Source organism: Scaptodrosophila lebanonensis, unplaced genomic scaffold (assembly GCF_003285725.1).
Source record: "Scaptodrosophila lebanonensis strain 11010-0011.00,11010-0021.00 unplaced genomic scaffold, SlebRS2 tig00000001-arrow-pilon, whole genome shotgun sequence".
Lineage (NCBI taxonomy): Eukaryota > Metazoa > Arthropoda > Insecta > Diptera > Drosophilidae > Scaptodrosophila > Scaptodrosophila lebanonensis.
This window is the reverse complement of record NW_022060529.1, coordinates 29261425-29282920: the sequence shown is the minus strand read 5'-3', so window position 1 is coordinate 29282920 and position 21496 is coordinate 29261425. Positions and strand designations below refer to the sequence as shown.

Below are 21496 nucleotides of genomic sequence, written 5' to 3'. Positions count from 1 at the left end.
CCAAATTTTAATCCCAAATGCCTTATATGAATACGCAGAAAATGTGTATTTTGGAATTACCTTCCCTCCCCCCTCTCCCACGCAAATCGTTACTCCCGTAATTCTTGGAATTTCGAACTCAAACTTGGCAAATACCTCCATTTAGTTATTATAAGTCCAAATGCGAATTCATCATGATAGACCGATTTAAGAGGAAGTTATAGCCATATATGTACATAAGACCGAGTAGTGCCTGCAGCTGTTGTTGTTGTTACTGCTTTGCTCAGGCACACGAGACATACACAGACACACACAAATACACACATACACGCATAATTATTCTACACATATGCACAGAGTATTTCAAGGTCGGGATACCCGACTTTAGCTTCTCTACTTGTTTTATTTCTATAATTATTCTAAACATATGTACAGAGTATTTCCAAGTCGGGACACCCGACATTAGCTTTTTTATTTGTTAATAAAACACACAGCACAACATATCGTTGTTTAAATAATGAAACGAATTATATGACAAGAATGGAATGCCAAAGTCGTCGGGCCCAACTCTTAATTACTTGGTACCAACTCACAAAAAATTTTAATTTTATTCAATTTGTTTTTTTAAGGTAAAAATGTATTTATTTGTTTGGTTTGGTTATTCTAACCCCTTGTACCTCCTAATATTCTTGCGCTCATTCAGACAGACAGACAGGCGGACATGGCCATGCCGACTCGCATAAGACAAGGTTACTACAAGTATATATGCAAGGTTTTGGTGTCCCTACTTCCATATGATTATTATTATATCAAGTACAAAAATATTGTTTAAGGATTTCTCGAGCTCGAAATCTTGATTGACTGCTGAAGCCCCCGGCTTGATTTGACATATGACTACACTTTAAAAACATTATGTGAGCTCATGTGGCAGCTTGCCTAATTTAATTTCATTTTCCATTGTATCGAGCAGAATAATTCTGCTTTAATAAAGAATATGTTATACTATTGAAATCCATAATATACATACTGCACCACTGCATAATCCAATCTAATGCCCGCTATGGCATATAAATATGTGAAAAACACAATATTAATTATTGAAGTTCGCTAATTCTGAGAACAAGAGAGATGTCTCAATCTCTCGCCGAAAGAGTATCGACTGCTCTATTCAAAATAAAAATTCTTAAGCCCCATGGGTTTGATGTAAGAACAACCCATTCCTCAAACGAGATGTGTATACCCTGCACCCAAAAGGTAATGGTGGCAAACTCCCCAAAGTATATACTTGTATATCCTGGATCAGTATGAGAAGGCGAGACAATATAGTTATATTTTCTACAATTACCAAACTTGGTATACAGATTCGCCTAGATCCGAGAAAGGACTAGTTTGTGTTTCCATAACTGTAAAAAGGTGGTAGAATTTGAACTCAAATTTGGCTATTACATTCATACTGATAGATCACTTGTAAACGAAGTTATAGCCACAAATGTAATATCTGCTCAAGCCCTACCAACTGCTGTTGTTATTGTTGCTGCCTTCGCTCATCTTTGTACTGCATACAAACATACACAAACAGCCACGCACGGCCACACGCTCGACTCTAGCATTCCATTCTTGTTGCAACTCAAACGTTCTCGATGCTCATACGGATGGACAGACGAATATTTCCCATCATGGTGATCTTATATACCCGCTCACATGTATAGTATACACTTTCCACCTTCGGGTACAAAGTAAAAAAAACTGCATTTGCTATTTATGAGACTGCCGAGAGTTATTAGCCGGACATGCCGTTGCCCAGGGGGATGCCAAGTCGGTGTCCAGCACATCTAACGTTGACCCCAGCGTCGGTGTTGTTGTTGTTGTCGTTAATATCAAACATGCATATGAATGTACAGATATGTGTGTACGATGTATATTTTGCAAAAAGCAATAAAATATGCAAATTGAAGTCAAGCTTACCCAGAGCCTCAGTGCCAATACCAACGGCATTGGACTTGCGTTTCCCGCGCCCATCATGATTCCCGTTGGCAACCGCTGCATCTTCTGCAGCTGCAGCCTCTCCGGGGCATTGTAGTTCTTCATGTGAAGTCACAGCTTCTGCAGGAGGTTCCTTTAGTGCAGCTAAGTCATTATCAGGTTGTGCCCACCCATCTTGTTGCTGCTGCTGTTCCGGCTTTGTCAGGGGCCCCGGGTCTGGATCTGGCTCTGGTTCTTCATCGTCACCACTCTCCTCGGCACTTAGGAGCTCCTCCTTGGGCTCCAATAGTTCACTAGCATTGGCTTCCGGCGCGTCAACATTTTCTTCATTCTCGCCAACTGCAACATTAAAATGACACAATTGTAAAGCTAATCAATTGATTATTTCATCACATCACAGTTTGATAGTCAAACAGCCAGAAAGCCAGCCTGGCTGGTCAACAGACTCGCACGAAATGCGGGCCGTCCACCAGCCGGTGGGTACCGCGCGTCTGCTGCTCATGCAGATTATGCCAAATCACTCCCCGGGCGCCCATCTTGCCAAAAATTCTATTTACACGTTTTGTCTTTTATTGCCGGTGCTGCCACCTTCGTCGCTGATGCTAAAGAAAAACGTAACCAATAGCTCAAAACATGCGCACGTGTGTGTGTACGAGTATGAACACACATATGTATGTGCATACATGTGTGTGTGTGTGGGTGTGAATAGCTGTGGCTGTGGAGCTGTGTGTGACAAAGCCGCACGTGATCGATGGCGCTACATACTATACATACATACATTGGTACATGTACTTATGACAACCAGAAGCTAGTTGCCGGAGCCAAACAACTGCCTCAAAAGTAATTGCAAGGGTGCAGCGGCAAAGCCCAACAACACAACAACGAAGCAGCGAGCAATAACAACAACACAAGTTAAACATACAATGTTCTCCGAGCTGTAAGTGAATATGTGGAACATGTGTAATTGTAAAATTGAAATGAATTGAATTGAGCTCAACATAAACATTGCTCCAACCATAAAGAAGGGCTCTGAATAAAACTTAGCCGTGGTATTGCTACAAAATCACTTACTCTAATGTATAATTTAACTTTTATCACCTTCCACAAATACAAGTTATAATCAATAAATAAAAATTTGTTTGTCTCGGATAGCTCAAAAACATTTTTTCATTTATATCGGACACACAGTCGAACAACGATCCGAGTCTAATTTTCCTAAGTGATACTTGCAGACTAATTAAATTTGTAAAATCCGACTCTTCCAATACCCCAATGTCTCAGATCTCATGAAGAGCTATTTTGAACGTTCGTCTATTGGAATATATTTTGTCTAAGTAGGAGTACCATATTGCCTTTCCCCAAAGAACTATGTTGCAAGCGTAGCTCTTCCTCAGGTCGTTGAATGATGGTTTGCAAAACAAATATGTATGCAATATTTCAATCTAATCTTTGTTAAATGAGGATGTCCGACCGACATGCATCTATATTTAAGTTTGAAAATACGGGTAACTCTTAATTAAAACTAAAAGCAAAAAAACGGAAACGGACTTTGCTCTTCAGGGTATTGGCCATTCCCACAAAACAAATGATGTTAGAAGCATTTTTCTTACTAAACAAATTATTTACATTAGCATTTACCTTTCGGGTACAAGGTACAAACGTTCAGGGTACCAACGTTCAACCTAGATGCGCCACTAGAACGGGCCCAATGCAAATACACTTAAAATATTACAACTATATTTTGGCAGATATAAAATATCACTAATACGGGGAAGTGGGGGTGCATCAGAAAAAAAACACAGGCTAGCGTACTATTATACTTCCTGAGACGGACAGGCGGACGTGCATGACTGTATCGAATCGCCTTGTGGTAATGACCAAGAATATACATAAACACATTGTGGGTCTGTCACTCCTACAAACAGAATTTGTTACAAACATTCTCACCAAACTAGTAGGTCCATTTACCAATTGAGTGCACGGTATAAATATTGGTATTCCTCTACTATTTCGCAATCTTTGTATGCAAATGAAATGTGAACAAGTAAAAAAGCTACAGTCGGGTGTCGCGACTTTAAAATACTCTGAACATATGCTTAGAATAATTATAGAAATTAAAAAATTAAGAAAATTACAAAAAATTATTTTGATCGATTTTACCTCTCTCGGTATCCGAACTCACGTAAAGGGTGTATAATAGCACATTTGCAAGGCAATTGCGTGTATGTATGAGTGTATGTATGTCTATGCGCGTCTATTCGTGTCTGTGTAAGCATGTTTGCAGTCAACCAAAGCAACAGCATCAACAACAGCTGCGGGCTGCGCTTGGGCAGCAAATATATTTATGACGCTAACTTCTTGTTAAATCGGTCTATCATAGTGAAACTTGGCATACGGCCACATATTCAGCGCATTGGAGTAAAATTTGGTATTCCTAGCTCTTATAGTCTCCGAGATATAGGCGATTATACGAATGGGAAATCTGTAAAACCTCCATAGAGGGGAAGTGGGGGGCAAAATTTGGTGCCTCTAGCTCTTATAGTCTCTGAGATCCAGATCATACGGACAGACACACAGGGCTAGATCGACTCGTCTCGTCATGCTGATCAAGAATATATATACTTTTTGGGGTCTGCCACGCCTCCTTCTGCCTGTTACATTTTCAGCTCCCGCAAACCTAATATACTCTTGTACATTTTATGTACAGAGTATAAAAAGAAACCTTGAGATCCTGGTTATGCCCAAAGGGACACAAATTCAATTAGATTAACATAGTTCTATATATATATATATATCTATATATCTACTATATGTATGTATGCACGGTTACCAATCCATTCATTCTTATATTTGTAAATAAAAATAAAAATTGTACTAGAATGAGTCTACACACAGTTTCTTACAGAGTGGATTATAATACAATTTAATCTAAAAGCGTACATTTTTAATAAGCGAACTGGTTGATGCTGTAAATGATTGTACAAGATGTACAGATGAAGTGGCTACTGACCACCAAAGGTGGAGTCAACGGCTTTAAATATATTGCCAAAAGGACACACCGAAATCACACCGCAAGGAATCGCCACAGAAGCATTATGCCCGGACATAACCAGTATGTGCCCCATACTCATATAAGAGAGCGTTCGGAGGATGAAAGAGAGAGGGAGCATTTGGATATTATTTCCATATAAAGCCACTTGAATGTCGTGATGGGCGTGATGGGCTAGGTGGCTTGGCCGGTATGCTGTTTGTGGCGGAAGTGAAGGCAACAGTGCCGCGTATTTTAAAACAAATGTGCGCGTAAGTAAGAGAGTGTGAGAAGCATCGCCGACGCCGCGGGCATATATGTGTATGTGTGTGTGTCTGTGTGTGTGTGCGTGCGCGAACCAGTTATGGTCGTTAAAATTGTCGAAGCACACAACAGTAGCAGCAGCAACAACAACAGCCTCATGGCGTCGATGCCGATGTACCAAGTTCTTTAGCACAGCAGAAAGGATGCGAGTGTGTGTAAGCGCCCATATGTATGCAAGCGATTTTCATTTTTGTTTAAAGCCCCCAAGAGTGCATTTCGCACTCGGTCGGTGCTTGTGTGTTTGTGCGCATACCTCATTGTGTGTGTGTGTGTGTGTGTGTATGGCATTTTCGGTGGTACTGGAAACATCACAAGTGCCCGCATGTGTGTTTCTTACTTGTTTTTCGGCTATAGCATGTTTTTAAGCGTTTTACTCCCCGCCAAAAAGGTGCAACTTCCCAAAAAGCCATCCAACCACACTCACACTCATGCTCTCCCGCAAGCTCCACTCACACTTACACACACACACACATACACCATACGAACGCCGATGCACACATATTTGTAAACGTAATAATAAGCGCCGTCCCCTTTGACCCATCAATCCGTTGCCACTACCCAAGCCCGCCGCTTGCCACTTTCGTGCTCCCAAATGGCTACTAAGCGCGTGTAGAGAGCGCTAAGCAGGGTGGAGGCAACGGGAATCGCAGCAAGCGCGGGACCAAGTAGCAGCCCAAGAATCGTGCCAAGCGCTAAAAACAAAAGCACGCGCAACTTTTGTAATGGCAGCGATGTGAGTATGTGAGGGTGTATTCAAAAAATAATGACAACAAAAACCCGAAAGTGTTGTTAAAAGCGCAAACAATAAATTTTATCAATAGTTGCACAAATACATACTCGTACATACATATGTATGTATGTATGTATTTATACATACTTATATTTTATATGGTATACTTTTGTATACTGATAAATATGTATGTATGTACATACTAAAAAATATACATTATATAATTCAATATTTCGAGATTTTCAATCAACCTACTTATATAAACAGGGCCTAACCGATCATACTTGATCAAAAACGAAACACCAGATTATCTGAGTCCATAAACCATACCATACCATACTTGCCCATTCACAGATCAATATTTTTACAAGCCATTTATAATCCTTTTATTTTATATTGTCGGGAGAGTGAAGTCAGTGAGAAAAATCACTGTTATACCTTCAAATACTTAGAACTAAATTAAAAAATTAGGAACTACATCAGGCAAACTCATTTAAATTCAGGTCCCCTAGGTCCGGATCTATGTTCCATTCTTGTTTTTTGATTGTTCTTATATTGCTTTGATCGAAAAATATGGTGAATTGGACAACATCAAAAGTGTGCTTCTCGCAGTAAAGTAAATTTGTTATTTCCAATTATTTACGTAAATCAATCCATGGCGCCTTATCAGATGACTAATAAAATATGCTCATATATTTATTAAATTCCGAGATTTCAAATTAATCTGCAAAAAACAACATTCCAAAACCAAAATATCGATTCCTTTTCTCTAAAAAAAATAGATTGAATAGATTTGAAATCAAATCAATCCCTACTGTCTCCTATCAAAAGCAGAGGTATTTTTCGTCAATTTCGATTAGAAATTCGAGTCGACAGTAAAATACTCTGTACTCACCACAAAAAAAGAAAATAAAAAATATATTAAATAAAAAAATTAAATAATTAATTAAATTAAATATAAAATATTCAACATGTACATTCATACATAACAGTTTATGTACAATTTCAATAGAATAAAATTACATCAGAAGTTGAACCAAAGCAGCAACAACAACAACAGCTGCGGGCAGAGCTGCAGGTAGAGAATGCAGCGATTTTATTTATGGCTATAACTTTCTTCAGAATTGACCAATCATGATGAAACATACATACGGACACATAATCACTAACTGGATGTAATAACCAAATTTTAGTTCAAAATTCCAGAAATTACGGGAGTTATGGGAAAAACACGAAACACGGGGGAGTGGGGGTGCATCGAAAAAAACTCAAACTCGTACTTTCTCGGTCTTAGGAGAATCTGGAATCTGTTGTTCTAGCTCTTATACTTTCGGAGATCCTTGCGTTTATACGGACGGACGGACCTGGCTATATAAATTCGTCTTGTCATCCTGATCAGTAATATATATACTTTTGGGGGTCTGCCACGCCTCCTTCTGTATGTTACATACATTCGCACAAAACTAGTGTACCCTTTCACCCTTTGGGTAAAGGGTATATAAAATTAAAAGCTTATTTCACCAATCACTGTTATTGTAGTTCTCTATATAAGTAGATTGAATGGCCGATTAAATTGGTCGATAATGTCAATCGAAAGGTATTAAAATACCTAGCGAATTTCAAATTGGACCTTCAGTTCAAAAGTAATTGTGTGAACTTTGGTATAATTTAATCTAATTTAATTTAATTTGGAAAACATCGTAACAGACCTTAAATAAGAACTTTTTGATGTGTAAGGGTAGAGCTAGGGGAACTCCTTAGGCTGAAATTATCATCATAGCTTTGTTGCCATGAGCTATGAGTGTTTTGCGTTGGAGTCTTACTTTTAAGACTAAGTTTTTTAGTCGTCAGAAAGCTTTTTAATTTCACAAATCAAACAACGGACGAAGCGAATACTAATCAACATCTTGGTGCATATTAAGAATATAAGCTAATTTTGTTGGGTACTCATACATATACATGGGTGTGCAAAACTAGACACATACTCTTGATATCATGCCATAGCCAATAAGCAATATATACGAGTATGTATGTATGTATATCCAAGTATGAATGTACATGTATGTATTTGCACATGCACATAGCAAGCTGCTATCTGCTATTGCCGCTCCTGCTGAGTTGCAATGTGTTGCTATTTTGGCGCTCTCTGCAATGGCATAGAAAATATTTTCCAATACACGAAGGACGCACACGTTGGCGCAAAGGCGCGCCGGTTGCAAGGCAGGATGGCAGCAACTTACGGCAAGTTGCCGGCAAACTGTCGCAGGCTAAGCTCTGTAGTGGGCTCGTTGTAGTCACCAAATCAGCAAGCCTGAAACTGAGTAGAGAGAAAATGGCAACTGCAAGGGTTTTAAGTTCTACGGGTTCGCGTTTATTACCGAAATTAACAACAGTCGACCAGTTCACTGTAAGAAGTAAAAATATTTAACTTGATTTGCTTCCACGTCCAAGCAAAATTCTTGGTTCCAAATGCGCCCTCTCTCGTCCGTTTTTGAATTCGCTGTTTGCCAATAACCGCTGGCATTCCCATATGCATACATATATCTATGTTCGTACATACATGCATATAAATGTATGCATGCATATACACTTATACATACATATGTATGTATAAACACACATGCGTACATGCATACATATATGTATGTACTCGTAAACACGGACACACGAACACAGACGCAAAAGTGCGCGTCAACGAATGAGAATTCCCCAGGGAGTTTGCGCATGTTGCTGTTGACTGCGCAACTCCCCAGGGATTGGCCAGAGACCCACGAGAAATATATGGCAATGGGTTTTCTGTGTTTTGTGCTTTTTCGCGCACACAGACACACAGCGCGAAAACTCACATGTACTTGTATACAGCCAAAAAGAGCAAGCCAAAGTTCGTTTTTTACGGCTCTGTTGCCATTGGGGAAATTTTTCCGACTCTATGTGCGAGTGCATGTGTGTTGGAGAAATTCGTGTGTGCGCGCTTTGCCTTTACAAACCGTCGCCTTTGGGGCTCCCGTGGCAGCCGTAGCCACCCACCAGCCTCACACGTGAATTGGATTTATTGTCAATTTTATTTGTTATTGTGTTGTTATTATTGGTGCTGTTACTGTTACTTTTGTTGCTATTGTTGCTGCTGCTGCTGCTGCTGTAGTGCTCACTCTTGCTGTTATATACACAGACACAATTTCGAATTGTATTAAAAATTAACGGCACTTCGGTTGCTTTGGCTTCACTGTCGACTGCAGCAGCAGCGGCAGCTGCACCCACCCACAGATGCAAAAAGGGCAACCAAATATTCGGTTGCGGTACTGCGTTGCATGGCAAACTACAATTTGCTTTTCGGCTTACCAAACCGTTCAATGTTTCAACCTCGTTTTGGTGGACACCTCTGCATGCATTTACTAAATGTGCATGTGTGTGTATGTGTACACGTATGCGTCTGACAGTTAGGTGTAGTTTTCCCAATGGATAAGACAAAATCAAATGCAGTCAGCCGTTGCATTGACGTTTGTCAAAAATTGCTGGGCCCGTTGGCCCAGGTCAGTTGCATCTTCAACTTAAATATAGACTTTGAAAGCTTTTTGCGTTTCTATAACTCAAGCGTCGCCTACCTGTTCATCTGGTCAGTTACCACTATTCCCATTGGTGCATTCAAACCAATTCAATCGAATGCATAAACATTCTAAGCTACATTCATTTGTTCTACAGAACAGTATCAGCTGGCGATCCCCATGTCCATGGCAGCGATGGGGCCACAAGAGAGTTCATGTTTTAGGTATAGCGCGAACGGTAAACAGCAGAAAACTTACGCTTGAGGCAGGCGCGAGGCTTGGCCTGCTTGCGTCGTGACATGACCAGTATCTGTCAATATCCGGCAAGTAGTTGTAAAGTAAAGTTTATTGGTCCTTAGCACTTTAAAAGGATTCTTCTTTTTTTGTTTCAGATACAATCACAAGAAAAGCGCGCCAATACGGATTTAGATCAAAACACAGCACTAACAACTTGTCAACAAAACGGCACATTAAAGAACTCTCCCTCTCTAGTTAACGCGTGGATATCCTTTCGCCTGTAACGACGGCAACTGACTAAAAGTATCGTGTTAGCTGCCGTGGCTGACTAACAGACTGGTTGCCTCGCATGCCAAGCGAATGAATTGAGCAAACGAAGAGCGGGCAAAGCTCTTAAACACGCATACGAGAGAAAGAGAGTGCGCACCCTGTTACCACCCCACAGAATCCCATTCAAATTGCCCATTAAACATTGAATGAGTGGTCTAAGTAGGCGAGTCGGCATGCATTCCCAGGAGGGTTGGTTACTTGGTCGGCTAAAGCAGAAGCCAACCCCAGGGATTTCCGAGCACCACCAATCAGCGTCTACGCACTGGGTGCCTGACACATGCTGCGTCAAAGCACCGTTGGAGATGCTGCTGCCAAAAGTTGTTGTTGCACTTATAAAGTCAAGTCAATTATTGTGTGCACCTCTCGCGCCCCTTACCAACTAGACGGCAGCCCGAGTTTCGCACGAACTTATGTACGTGTGGGGGGTCCAGGCAAATCTCAACTTTAAAGGTGCTGCTGCCGTTTCTGCTTCTCAGTTGTAAGCAATTTTTAGGATTCCCAACAGCGGGAGTCGATCCAATTTTTTAGTAGTGGCGCGTGAGAACCAAACTCTATCTAGGAATGAAGAGCAAAGTGGTTAATGGATGCGAACAACAATTTCCCTGTCTGATTCAGGCTGCAATAGAACCACAAAAGTATGTCAATAAATGCCATTTTCTATTTATACATGTATATCAATTTAATGTTATTATTTATACAATATATCTTCTATTCATTCCTGAAGCAAAATCTTCGAATTAACTGCTCGTTTGATATTTTGGTATCGCACTGCTTTACTCAGTGATTGGATTCTAGCATTTCACCAGTAAGTGGTAAGTATCTGCCACCATATGGTAGGTTTCTGCTGTCTGTCATTCTGTTAAGTTGGTCATTCTGTTAAGTTGGTGGCATGTTAGCAAATACATCAACCATTTTCACATTCACACCACATTTATTTTTTATTTCATTTATTTTACTGTACATACATGTGTATGTCTGGAAGCATTCCTCGACATACATATGTACAAGGGCGTACCCAGGGGGGGGGGGGGGGGGGGGCAACGGCCCCCCACCAGAAAAAATTTTTCCATATAAAGTCGACCACACGTTCATTATTATGACGCACTATTTCGCCTTAAGATGGATCTGCGTTGGATTTGTTGAAGTTTTTTCATCGATCATATGCATAAATTATTTTTTAAATGCATCGGGCATTATTTATTTTACAATACAATATAATAAATCCCTTTAAGCCAAAATGACTTGAATAGATCAAATCTGGCCATTAAAATCATAAATTAATTTCTACTGAAAGCCTTTGCCTCATTAATTTACTGTAGAGGAACAAAAAGAATAAAATTCAGAATCTACGGTCCAGTGGGCGACCCGACTGATCCCGTCCTGATGGGTATTCAAGCACTTGCTATCATGTACATATGTATGTACGTACACTGCGCGTCATCAGGTGAGCACACCCACATACATCAGCCAAATCGATATAGCCATGTCCGTCTGTCCGTCTGTCGGTATGAACGCAAGGATCTCAGAGAGTATAAGAGCTAGAATAATCAAACCGCAAAGATCAGGGCAAATGTTGGCGTTGAAGCTAGCTTATCTACTGTTCAAAGGATGATAAGGAATGCTGCACATTTGAAAAGATTAAAACTTAAGAAAAAACCTCCATTAGACTATGGTCGGAAGGAATTGCGATTAAATCAAACTCTGCTTAAATTTTGATTGGAGCTTTGTTTTCTTTTCGGATGAAAAGAAATGTGGTTTGGAATGATCCGATGGATATAACTTTTATTTCCAAAATCTTCGGAAGGAGGGACATCAGTTGGTTCGACTTCATATTCGTGTGGGCGATGTAATGGTGTGGGGAGCTATCTCCTGTTATGTTACGTGAGAGTTGTAATTTTTGCACACCAATATGAATGCAAACACTTATAAAAACGTAATGAAAACTGCTTTTCCCCATTTCAAAAATTTGCTTGGTAATTTCCCTGGATGTTTTCAACACGACAATGCTTCGATTCATACATACTGCCCCCGGGTGATCAAATTTTGGATTGAATCACAAAACTTCGATTTATTGAAGCGGCCGCTTTACTCACCGGACGTAAATATAATAGAAAACGTGTGGGGATGCCTGGTTCGCAAAGTTTACGAATCTGGCAGACAGTATTCTACCAAAAAGGAATTAATTAAAGGCATTAGAAGTGATTAGTCAGCCATTTATTTAAGTTATATTGGAAAGTTGTACGAATTGCTTCCAAATTGGATATATGAGATCACTAGCAGGTCTTGCCCGTCTTTGCTCAGTATTTGTGCTTACCATTATACGGTTATTTACTATATAATATTTCTCTTCCGACACTCTAAAGAGTTCTTTTCCCAAACAGCAAATTACTTTGGCACGATTCGAGAGCTAGGACATAAAATACAATAAATACTATGTATGGTTATATGTGAATACATATGTATATTTATTTTTATAGTATGACTAGCGTCCTATCCCTGCTTCCCACGGGTATTTTTACAAAAAATTTTAAAATTATACAAGTACATATTATAACACACATACACCCTTCTTTTTGCTAAAAGTTACTAAGAAGGAGTAAAATTTATTTTGGATATTATTATTTTAATGATTTTTTGTTAATTTGTAGATTTTATTGTTATTCTTTATTAGGTCAAAGGTTCCCTGTAAAAGGTATTTGATGTTTTATTTTGTGGTAGGAAAATAAATTGATTTTCAGGAGCTCCGACCCGTGAAGGTCAACATACAGTAAAACATTGCTTTCGTATGTCGATCCCTACTAATTCGGAAATTGAAGGCATATAAATGATCAAATGGGATCATCGGTATCCTCGTTATATGAGCTAGTTGACCAGTTGCTGGGCTTTTATTTATAAAGCATGATTGCATGAAAGCATGGTTGCAATTCCGAATTTTACCGTCAATTCATGTGGCGGAAGTCCAGAAGGGTTTAGTGAATTTAAATGTCTTCAATATTAATCACGGTATCGATCGATTTATAATCTTTTATTTGGCTGGGGGCTTTTGAATAACATTGCCTTTGGTTACATTACTATATTAGCGTTTTAGTAAATATAATATAGCCCATGTTAACCGTCGATAGTGTAGCTTCCCAACAGTGTAGAATCCATTAAATCGGTCCAGTAGATTCGGAGCCTTTTCCATTCAAACAAATAAACCAACAATCTAATCTTTCCTCTTTATAATATTAGTATAGATAGGGATAAATCAAGGCAAGTAATTTCTAGAATTAAAAGCTGTACAATTTGCAAAGTTATTTGAATTAAACACTGTAAAATTTAACACCGACATACATACATACATACAGTCCTCATTTATGAGGGCAACCCAAGTAAAAAACATATATCTATATTTAGAAAATCGTTGAATGCCAATTTGTATACATATATAGTTATGTTGATTACGGATACCAAATTTGAAATCGATCGGACAACATTAATAACACAATCTTTTCATTTGAAAAAAGTGAAAAAATATAAAAACCCCAATAATTCAAGCTCCAAGCTCAAATTTGAAAACACCGAGTATGCAATTTTATTTGTATTCTTTTATTGATTTTAGAACCACGTTTTAAGTCGATCGGTTGAAAAATGTGGACTTTTCGAACAAACTTTGGAGTTCGTTTTCCCCCTTTGGAGCTCGAATTTTAAAAAATCCCTTCTTACTGCACACCTACATTATAATAGGATAGTTGAGCCCAGTTCCTAGCTTTTACCGTTTGGGCTGTGGACTGTTGACGCGGTTTCCTTTTGTGCCCCAAAATTTTGTTTACAGAAAAACTCCCATATTTCAGGCCCCAAGAAAAATCTCCAAAAACCAAGTATTACCGTTTGAGCTGTGCGTTGATCACAAATCAGTCAGTCAGAAAAAACGGTTTTATAAATATAGGGATATATATTTAGTTATAATAACAAAAAAGTTTAGAAAATTACTTTCAAATAAAAATCTTAAACTTAATAAATAAATAATATATATGTTTGTATGTATTTATATATTAAAAACTTTTTTGTTATTATTAATATTGTCGTTTACCGGCTACTTGTAATTTAGATTAGTATTAATATTAAAAGTGGGGAAAACTGATTGAACACACTTAAGTATTTGCAATATCCTTAATTAACGACAATATATGTATATAGTACGAGTATGTCGACTGCTTACACTTTGTATTTATACCACATCTCTATTTCACTTTAGCATTAAGTATTAAGAATATTAAAACATAATAGTGTATTTAGGAGAAATTATTCGAAAAGATTAAACAACAATCAACTGGTGAACAAAATAGTTGACAGCAAAATCTTCTCCATAGTAGCTCGCTATCCAAACCGAAGTATTTAGTTCATAAATCAACATAAGAAATGGGAGAACACTTTTGTGATAAGAACGCCAATTCGGGTTTTGAGCTCAGTGCCACCCAAAAACAGTTCGCTTCGGCTCTTGCGAACCGATATTATTTCATTCATGCAAAAGAATTCTCTGTTTACTACAAGCCAGCGCTTGCTATGCGTAGTAAGAGGCGGCTTCCTAACCGGTTATCCCACGAGAGCGAGCAAACGAAAAAACATCTGTCAACATCTGTTCATCTTAAAAAGCCAGTTGCTCCGAACACGCAAGCTGCAACATAACTACACACGTGTGTGTGTATGTATCTTTTTTCGAGTTTGTGGTCAAAAACACATCCTGAGAAGTAGAACATACTGCTCGTACATGACAGCGTGATAAAAATACGCACCTTTTGCCTCGTTGTAGGCATGATACAAGGACTAGCTGTAACAAGTAGAGAAGCTACAGTCGGGTATCCCGACTTCGAAATACTCTGTACATATGTGTGTTTGTGTGTGTCTGTGTATGTCCCGTGTGTCTGAGCAAAGCAGTAACAATAACAACAGCTGCGGGCACTGCTTGGTCTTATGTACATATATGGCTATAACTTCCTGTTAAATCGGCCTATCATTATGAAACTTGGCATTTGGACCTATAATCACTAACTGGAGGTATTTGCCAAGTTTGAGATCGAAATTCTAAGAAATACGGGAGTTATGAATTGCATTGGAGAGGGGGGAGGGAGGGAAATTCCAAAATACACAGTTTTTGCGTATTCACAAAAGGCATCTTGGACTAAAATTTGGTGTTCCTAGGTCTTATAGTCGCCGAGATATACGCGATTATACGAATGGAAAATCGGGAAAACCCCCATAGTGGGGGGAAATCAAAAAAATAAAACAAACTGGCTTTGTGGGGTCTGCCACGCCTCCTTCTGCCTGTTAAATTTTCAGCTACCGCAAACCTAATATACTCTTGTACATTTTATGTACAAGTACAGAGTATAACAAACAATGTTTCTTTGTGTGCAATTACTCGACTTCTATAAATGTCGATGTTACCGATAAGCCGCCTAACTACGCAAAAATATATATGTGACACCAAAAGGGGTCTTTTTAAAATGTCCTTAATTAGGATTCATCTTGTATATTCTTCATAAGCAGAACGAAATATTTAACTCTAGTTTATGTACAGTATTAGGCGTATAAAGGCGTCAGATTTGAGTCCATTGTGAGTATTTTGTGTAAGCTTAAATTTAGAAAACCCATACATGTTTGTAAAACTCGATAGCTTTACTTGCATAAAAGGCATTCGCAAAATTGGGTGAAAGTTCCAATGACAGTTATGGTAGGGTATTACAACAAATAATCTGCTAGCAATATAAAGCTTATATGCAATATAAGTATTTCAATGTGGCAGCTGTAATATTTTCGGAGATGCTGGTCATGGAAACAGCCTGACAAACCAACGGACACAAGGACAAGCATTATAGTAAATGTGAAAGAGCATATGTATTTGGTTTGCGGGAAGTGAAAAAAATATAACAGACAGGCCGTGGCACAATGTATAATTCTAATTTCTAATACAGCTGATCAAAATCTAGAAAGAGGTATATCCTCGTGTGGTAGAGCTTTCGTTGTTACATAAACCAAACGCTGTCATAGCATTCTTTAACCCTTGGGATACAGGTTTGAACCACCTCTAACTAAGAGTGTACATGCGTTCGTAATTGCGTGTATGTATGTGTGAGTGTATGTATATGGTATCCGTGTGTTCGTATCACTTGTTTTTGTGTGTAGTTCAATGCAATGAAGAGAGCTCAACAGTAAACTCGCTCAGCAGGAGCGGGCAGGCGAGAGAGTCGGACATTTCAGCAGGCTCGGTGGTTCATTCGGCTTTTGAGCGTGCAACGCAAAGGACGTCGCGCCGCAGTACTTACTTTTTCTTGTGTGCCATCCTATGACGGTTGTATGCAGGCTTTTATAAATACATGCATATGTATTCTGCTTGCTTGTGACTTCAGTGGCCAAGAGCTTAACAGTGCAGAAGTGGAATTAAACGACGGCTGAAGCAAATAGAATAATCGTTAACTGATAAAATGTCGGCGGATAATCAAGCTGCCCCACAAGAGCCCACCCCCAATGTCGCAGTGGTGTCAGCCGCCTCCTCAGAATACCTGAAACGTACCTGCCTCATTTGCGGCTGCCATACAAATCAAACGATAAATATTTACGAGCCGCGCTCTGGACCTAATATTGTGCAACTAATTCAGGCAAAATTTAAATTTCAGGTACGTTTCACGCCTAAAATAAGAAACGGCACAGCAACGAAAAAAATCAATAAACACGATATGAGTCATGCTGCCAACGTCCTTTGTAAAAGCCTCGGTAAATGTGTGTGTCTGTGCAAGTGGCGGCAATACACGCTTTTTAGGTTAAAGGGGATGAACGCAACTAGCAACCACCATATATGTATGTACCTTGGCCCCGTAGTTAGATTCCATAACCGTTGTTATCGTCGTCATCTTTGAGATTCGCGTTTAGTCCTTGTTAAGCATCTAAACTTGAGCACTTCAAAATCCATGGCGGCAGGCCTTGGAAAACAATTTTTATTTTGTATTCGGAATCCAGGGCCTTTTGCCAGTCGAACTTATTCTCTCAGAAATACAAACCGATTGGTTTGCATGTCATATTGAACGGTATGCGAAGCAACCTGCATATCCGGTGCTGCAGCTGGCGTATGTTGATTTTTTTGTAATCGAATACCTTAAATTTTCTCCAGACACATAATAAACGTGGCCTTTAGTTTGTGCTTTCGTTGACATTGCCTTTATCTGCGCATAATTGTCGACAACTTGTTCTAATAACTACAGGAAAATGAAAATGAGGCAGCTCTAAGGAGTTGTAGGAAGGTGTTGAATTACCAAGAAGGCTGGCTACCTGCTTTCTCGCAGCCAATGGACACTCACGAGCGGAGGCAGCTGTTCGAGGAAGCGGCGCACACATTTATACATGAATAAAGGGCCATACATACATACATATCTATGCTCTTCAACCATACCATTCTTTTGTGCAACTTTTGTTTGCTTGAGGCAAGGTTTTCTTAGCGGTCGATCGTTTCGAATCTTCCGTCACTCAAAATATTGGCGAGCAACGCCAACTGTATTTGCAACTACTTTTAAATAAACTGCTTTGCATTTATCCGTTTACTTACTTTCGCACATCGCCGATATATAAAATCAATATAAAAACCTCTTGACGAGGAAATAAACCTAGTAGCGAAAGTAACACATTTCACAACATTTCTAATATGAATTTGTGAGGAAAGAGCTAAGTCTGTTCAGTTCTATTACAATAAATCTTATAACGGTGACAGTCCCAGAACAGTATTTCCTCATTTTATGTCTACTTCCGATATCTTTTGAGCGGGTGGTTCGATTTTGTTTTAAATACCACTTAGTAGCATGCATAATCAAACAGGAAACACAAACATCGTTTTTTTCTTTTTCTTTTCTTTTAAAGTCATTTAAACGTTTCGGTGAACTTATTTTCTCTCGGAAACTGTAAAGAATATTGTTGCAACATACTTAAGAATCATAAATAAACAGTTCATCAAAAAATATATAGTACATGTGTATATTAATGATATGGAAGTCTTACAGCTTAAAAGTGTTTAAAAAGTTTAAGCAGCAGATTTATAACCATGTACGATATACGGTCTAGTTAAATCTGATCAAAAGCTTAGTCAAAATCAAGCTGATAGTAGTAATCTTTATTTTAAAAGGTGTTTCATTTTCTAAGCATACTTGTATTTTCATTTTCGTACGCGGGCTACTCTCATACTAGTATATCAGCTGCAAACAGCTTTCTTCGCAACACGATTAATCAATCACTCTGGGTGGTGGATGAATTCTAAAGACCTTAAAGTCATCTTGACCCAGTAATCATGCATCTGCCACTTTCTGCACCAAATACATGCATGCAAGTCTATATGACATCAATACAGACGTCCATGTATGCGTACAAGTAGGCATGACCCTTAGTATATATGTGTGTGTGTGAGTGTGTTGTGCAGCAGTTTGCATTACACCTGGCCTTCAATTTTCTTTATTTTGCCGTTTCCACACGGCTCTGTCAGTTTGAATATGAAACACCTTTACTACCTTGCAAAATAAAAAGGTACTTGCAACAACAGCCGGCAGGGCAAACACAAAGCACAATACTCGTAAGATACAGGCGATCGAACAAAAGGGCCAAATCTCTCACCCTTCCCCACCTCTGTTCCACTCGTTCTCTTTACTACGTACGCGTATATTTCGAACGTTGTTGTGTAAACTGAAAATGTTTTTTTGTTGCGCGTCCACTGATCTTGCGACTGCTTGCCTGCCTGCCTGCCAGCTTGTCTGCAATTATACGCATTCCCATTCCTGGTCTAATTCTAAGCAGCTGTCGCGCCTGCGATTGCGCGTGCCTAATGCCATGCTTAGGTCGCCGCTTATTGCCTACCTCTTTTGATAAGGCTGCGTGTGCCCCACACAGAAACGAGTTTCAGTTTAGCTGGCACCGTTGCACCTTTCCGCTTACTCCCGACAGGCTTGAATTACCTTTTGGGCAGCTGCTACCTTTTGTAAAAGCAATTTTCGAAGGCAGGTGCGTTGCAAGCTTTGTTCGGTAAAAAAAAAAGGGGAAAAAAGAACCGAAATAAGACAAAGTTGATGTGGTAATTAACATAGTCCATTTCTTACGTTGTGTTGATTTTTGCATGCAAATTGTTATTTAATATAATTTCTTTCCAATATTTGCCACACCAGACGCACATTGAAAAGATCTGTAAGCTCATTAGCAGAATATTTTTTTGTCTTGGCAGCAGCAGTTTTTGTGTACAGAACTTTGTCAATACTGTTCACAATTCCAGATCTCAATGTTTGCGATGGAAACTGAAACTTTTAAAACTTATTAAGGACCGATGACAATACAATAAGTGGCAACTTTATCCGCATGTCCTCACCAAATGTGTGTATGGTTTGTCTGAAATTTATTCACTGTCCGTTAAATTTGTAGTGGAGATAGGTTTTCTGTAAATACCATTTACCATCCAGCTTCCTCGACTGCAAAGCTCTCTGTTGTTAACAACTTTATTGATTAATTTTAAGTACTATAGCAACGCTATTCTTCTTCATTCACAGCCGATCAACGAGGACAAGTACCTTTGCTTCAGCTGCAACAATTGGTTGATCAATTGGCACTCATTGCAGGCGATGAACAGCAACGATGCTGACAGCCAAAGCCCCTCCCACATGAGCAGTAGCAACAGCCTGGCCCAGGAACAGGATCAGGCGGCCGGGGCCCCTCGAATTCAAGTGTCTGCAAAAGTGCGGCCGGTAGCTTGCGTCCGGCCACGCCTATTGCTGGATTATAACCCACCGCTTAGTACCACATCCGCAGATGCAAAACAGGCCTCTACACAGTCCATAAGAACGGCCATGCCTATAAGCTACACAAAGCGAAGCTTTCGCCGAGGTGCAGCCGTGCTACGGACACACAAAATGCGGCACAATTGTTGGACCCGCGGGCATAATATTATTTTCCGACAGATCCTAACGGCGGTGAAGCCATCATTACCCGATCCTAAGCGAGCCGCTCTGTCTCGTTGCAGAATATGTCGGCAAACTGCGAAGCGTTTGCGGAACAAAGCCAAAAGTCTAGTCAAAAAAGTTAATCAGCTTTCACAAACCACATTTTATAGCCATAACCAAAGTGAACAGCAGAAAACCCAAAAATACCAGCAGCCACGCGTGGATGGGAAAGTGGTAGCCATGTTTCGGCGCCTAGGCACTACACTGAGTATGGAGCAGCCTGAGTGCGCATGGCTGGGGCCGCCTAAAATTATGAGTCCTGTCAAACAACGTCCTTGTTGGATGCAGAACTTGGAAAACGATGAGATATTGCTGGAATTTCGGAATTCAATATCGGAAGTTCTTCCAAACACCACAGGATCAACCACAAAAAGGGCGCGCCGCCGACTGTGCTATCAGATTTCCGACATGGAAGAGAAATGCAATATGCACGTTGGCAACCACATTAACAATGAAAAATCTCAAGTTTCCCAAGAGACTGGAATCAACGGAACTGATGTGGATTTAAAGCTCAGTAATTTTCGATTGCCACAGGGTCTCAGCATTACGTTAGTTTAAGAGCTCAAAAAAACGAGCAAGCTCAAATAAATATGTTAGTCAAATTTTATGTAGTGTAAACAACGCACATAAACCAAATAAGCAACAAAACAAACAATTGCGTTAGTAAATGTATGAAAATTGTTGAATTCAATAGCAGGTGTGAGCCTGGAACGTTTTATTTTTAAGTCCTCAAGTTAGTGATTAATAACAAGAAACAAGCCTGCAAAAGATTTATTTTTTTTGGGCTGCAAAGAAGGGCTAAGAATTTAATTTAATTTTATGTATTTAAGCAACATAAATGTAAGTTAAGCAACTTATAAAAATAATAAACAATGTATAACTTAAAGTGCATCTTGTTCCATCTTGTATGCACTGTGGGTACCTGGATTTGTTTGCATTTTTACGAATATTGATCCAAAAAAGTATCAAAAAGTTAAATGAAACAACACAAAAATTACGTTATCTAGAACAACGATTTTGCCTTTTATTTTAAACAAAATATTTCGCATAAACGTAGAAAATTTACGATTAAAACTCGTAGTTCTAGTTCTTAGTTAAATGTCAAAAATCACTTCTGCACACTACGTTTGTCATATGGACTATGATAACTTTTATATTCAAGTTCAATTTAACGGCTCATCATCTCTGATATATAAAATAAGTAAATAGGGCTGTCAACATCTTTAAGCCGATAACGATACCTACACTATATTCGTAAAAATTGCCATCGCTGCTTCTGCGCACGATTCTACTCATGCATACACAATAAGAGGGTTGTGTAGCTATCCCTTTTTTACTTATT

At 39.2% G+C, this 21496-nt stretch overlaps 1 protein-coding gene across 1 annotated transcript; it reads left to right on the top strand.

The window, feature by feature from the left end:
- Positions 1-16510: 16510 nt before the first annotated feature.
- On the top strand, positions 16511-21007 carry LOC115634016 (protein phyllopod). The gene is made up of 2 exons (XM_030531542.1): positions 16511-16809; positions 19705-21007. Exons 1-2 carry the CDS (start codon positions 16618-16620, stop codon positions 20710-20712), a joined length of 1200 nt encoding a protein of 399 aa, XP_030387402.1. The 5' UTR covers positions 16511-16617; the 3' UTR covers positions 20713-21007.
- The last annotated feature ends 489 nt before the right edge of the window (positions 21008-21496 follow it).

Excerpts from the sequence above, each read along its gene's own strand:
- LOC115634016 (XM_030531542.1), top strand. The coding sequence starts at position 16,618 with ATGTCGGCGGATAATCAAGCTGCCCCACAAGAGCCCACCCCCAATGTC. Across the intron at positions 16,810-19,704 it reads AGGCAAAATTTAAATTTCAG|CCGATCAACGAGGACAAGTA; the intron begins GTACGTTTCACG and ends CTTCATTCACAG.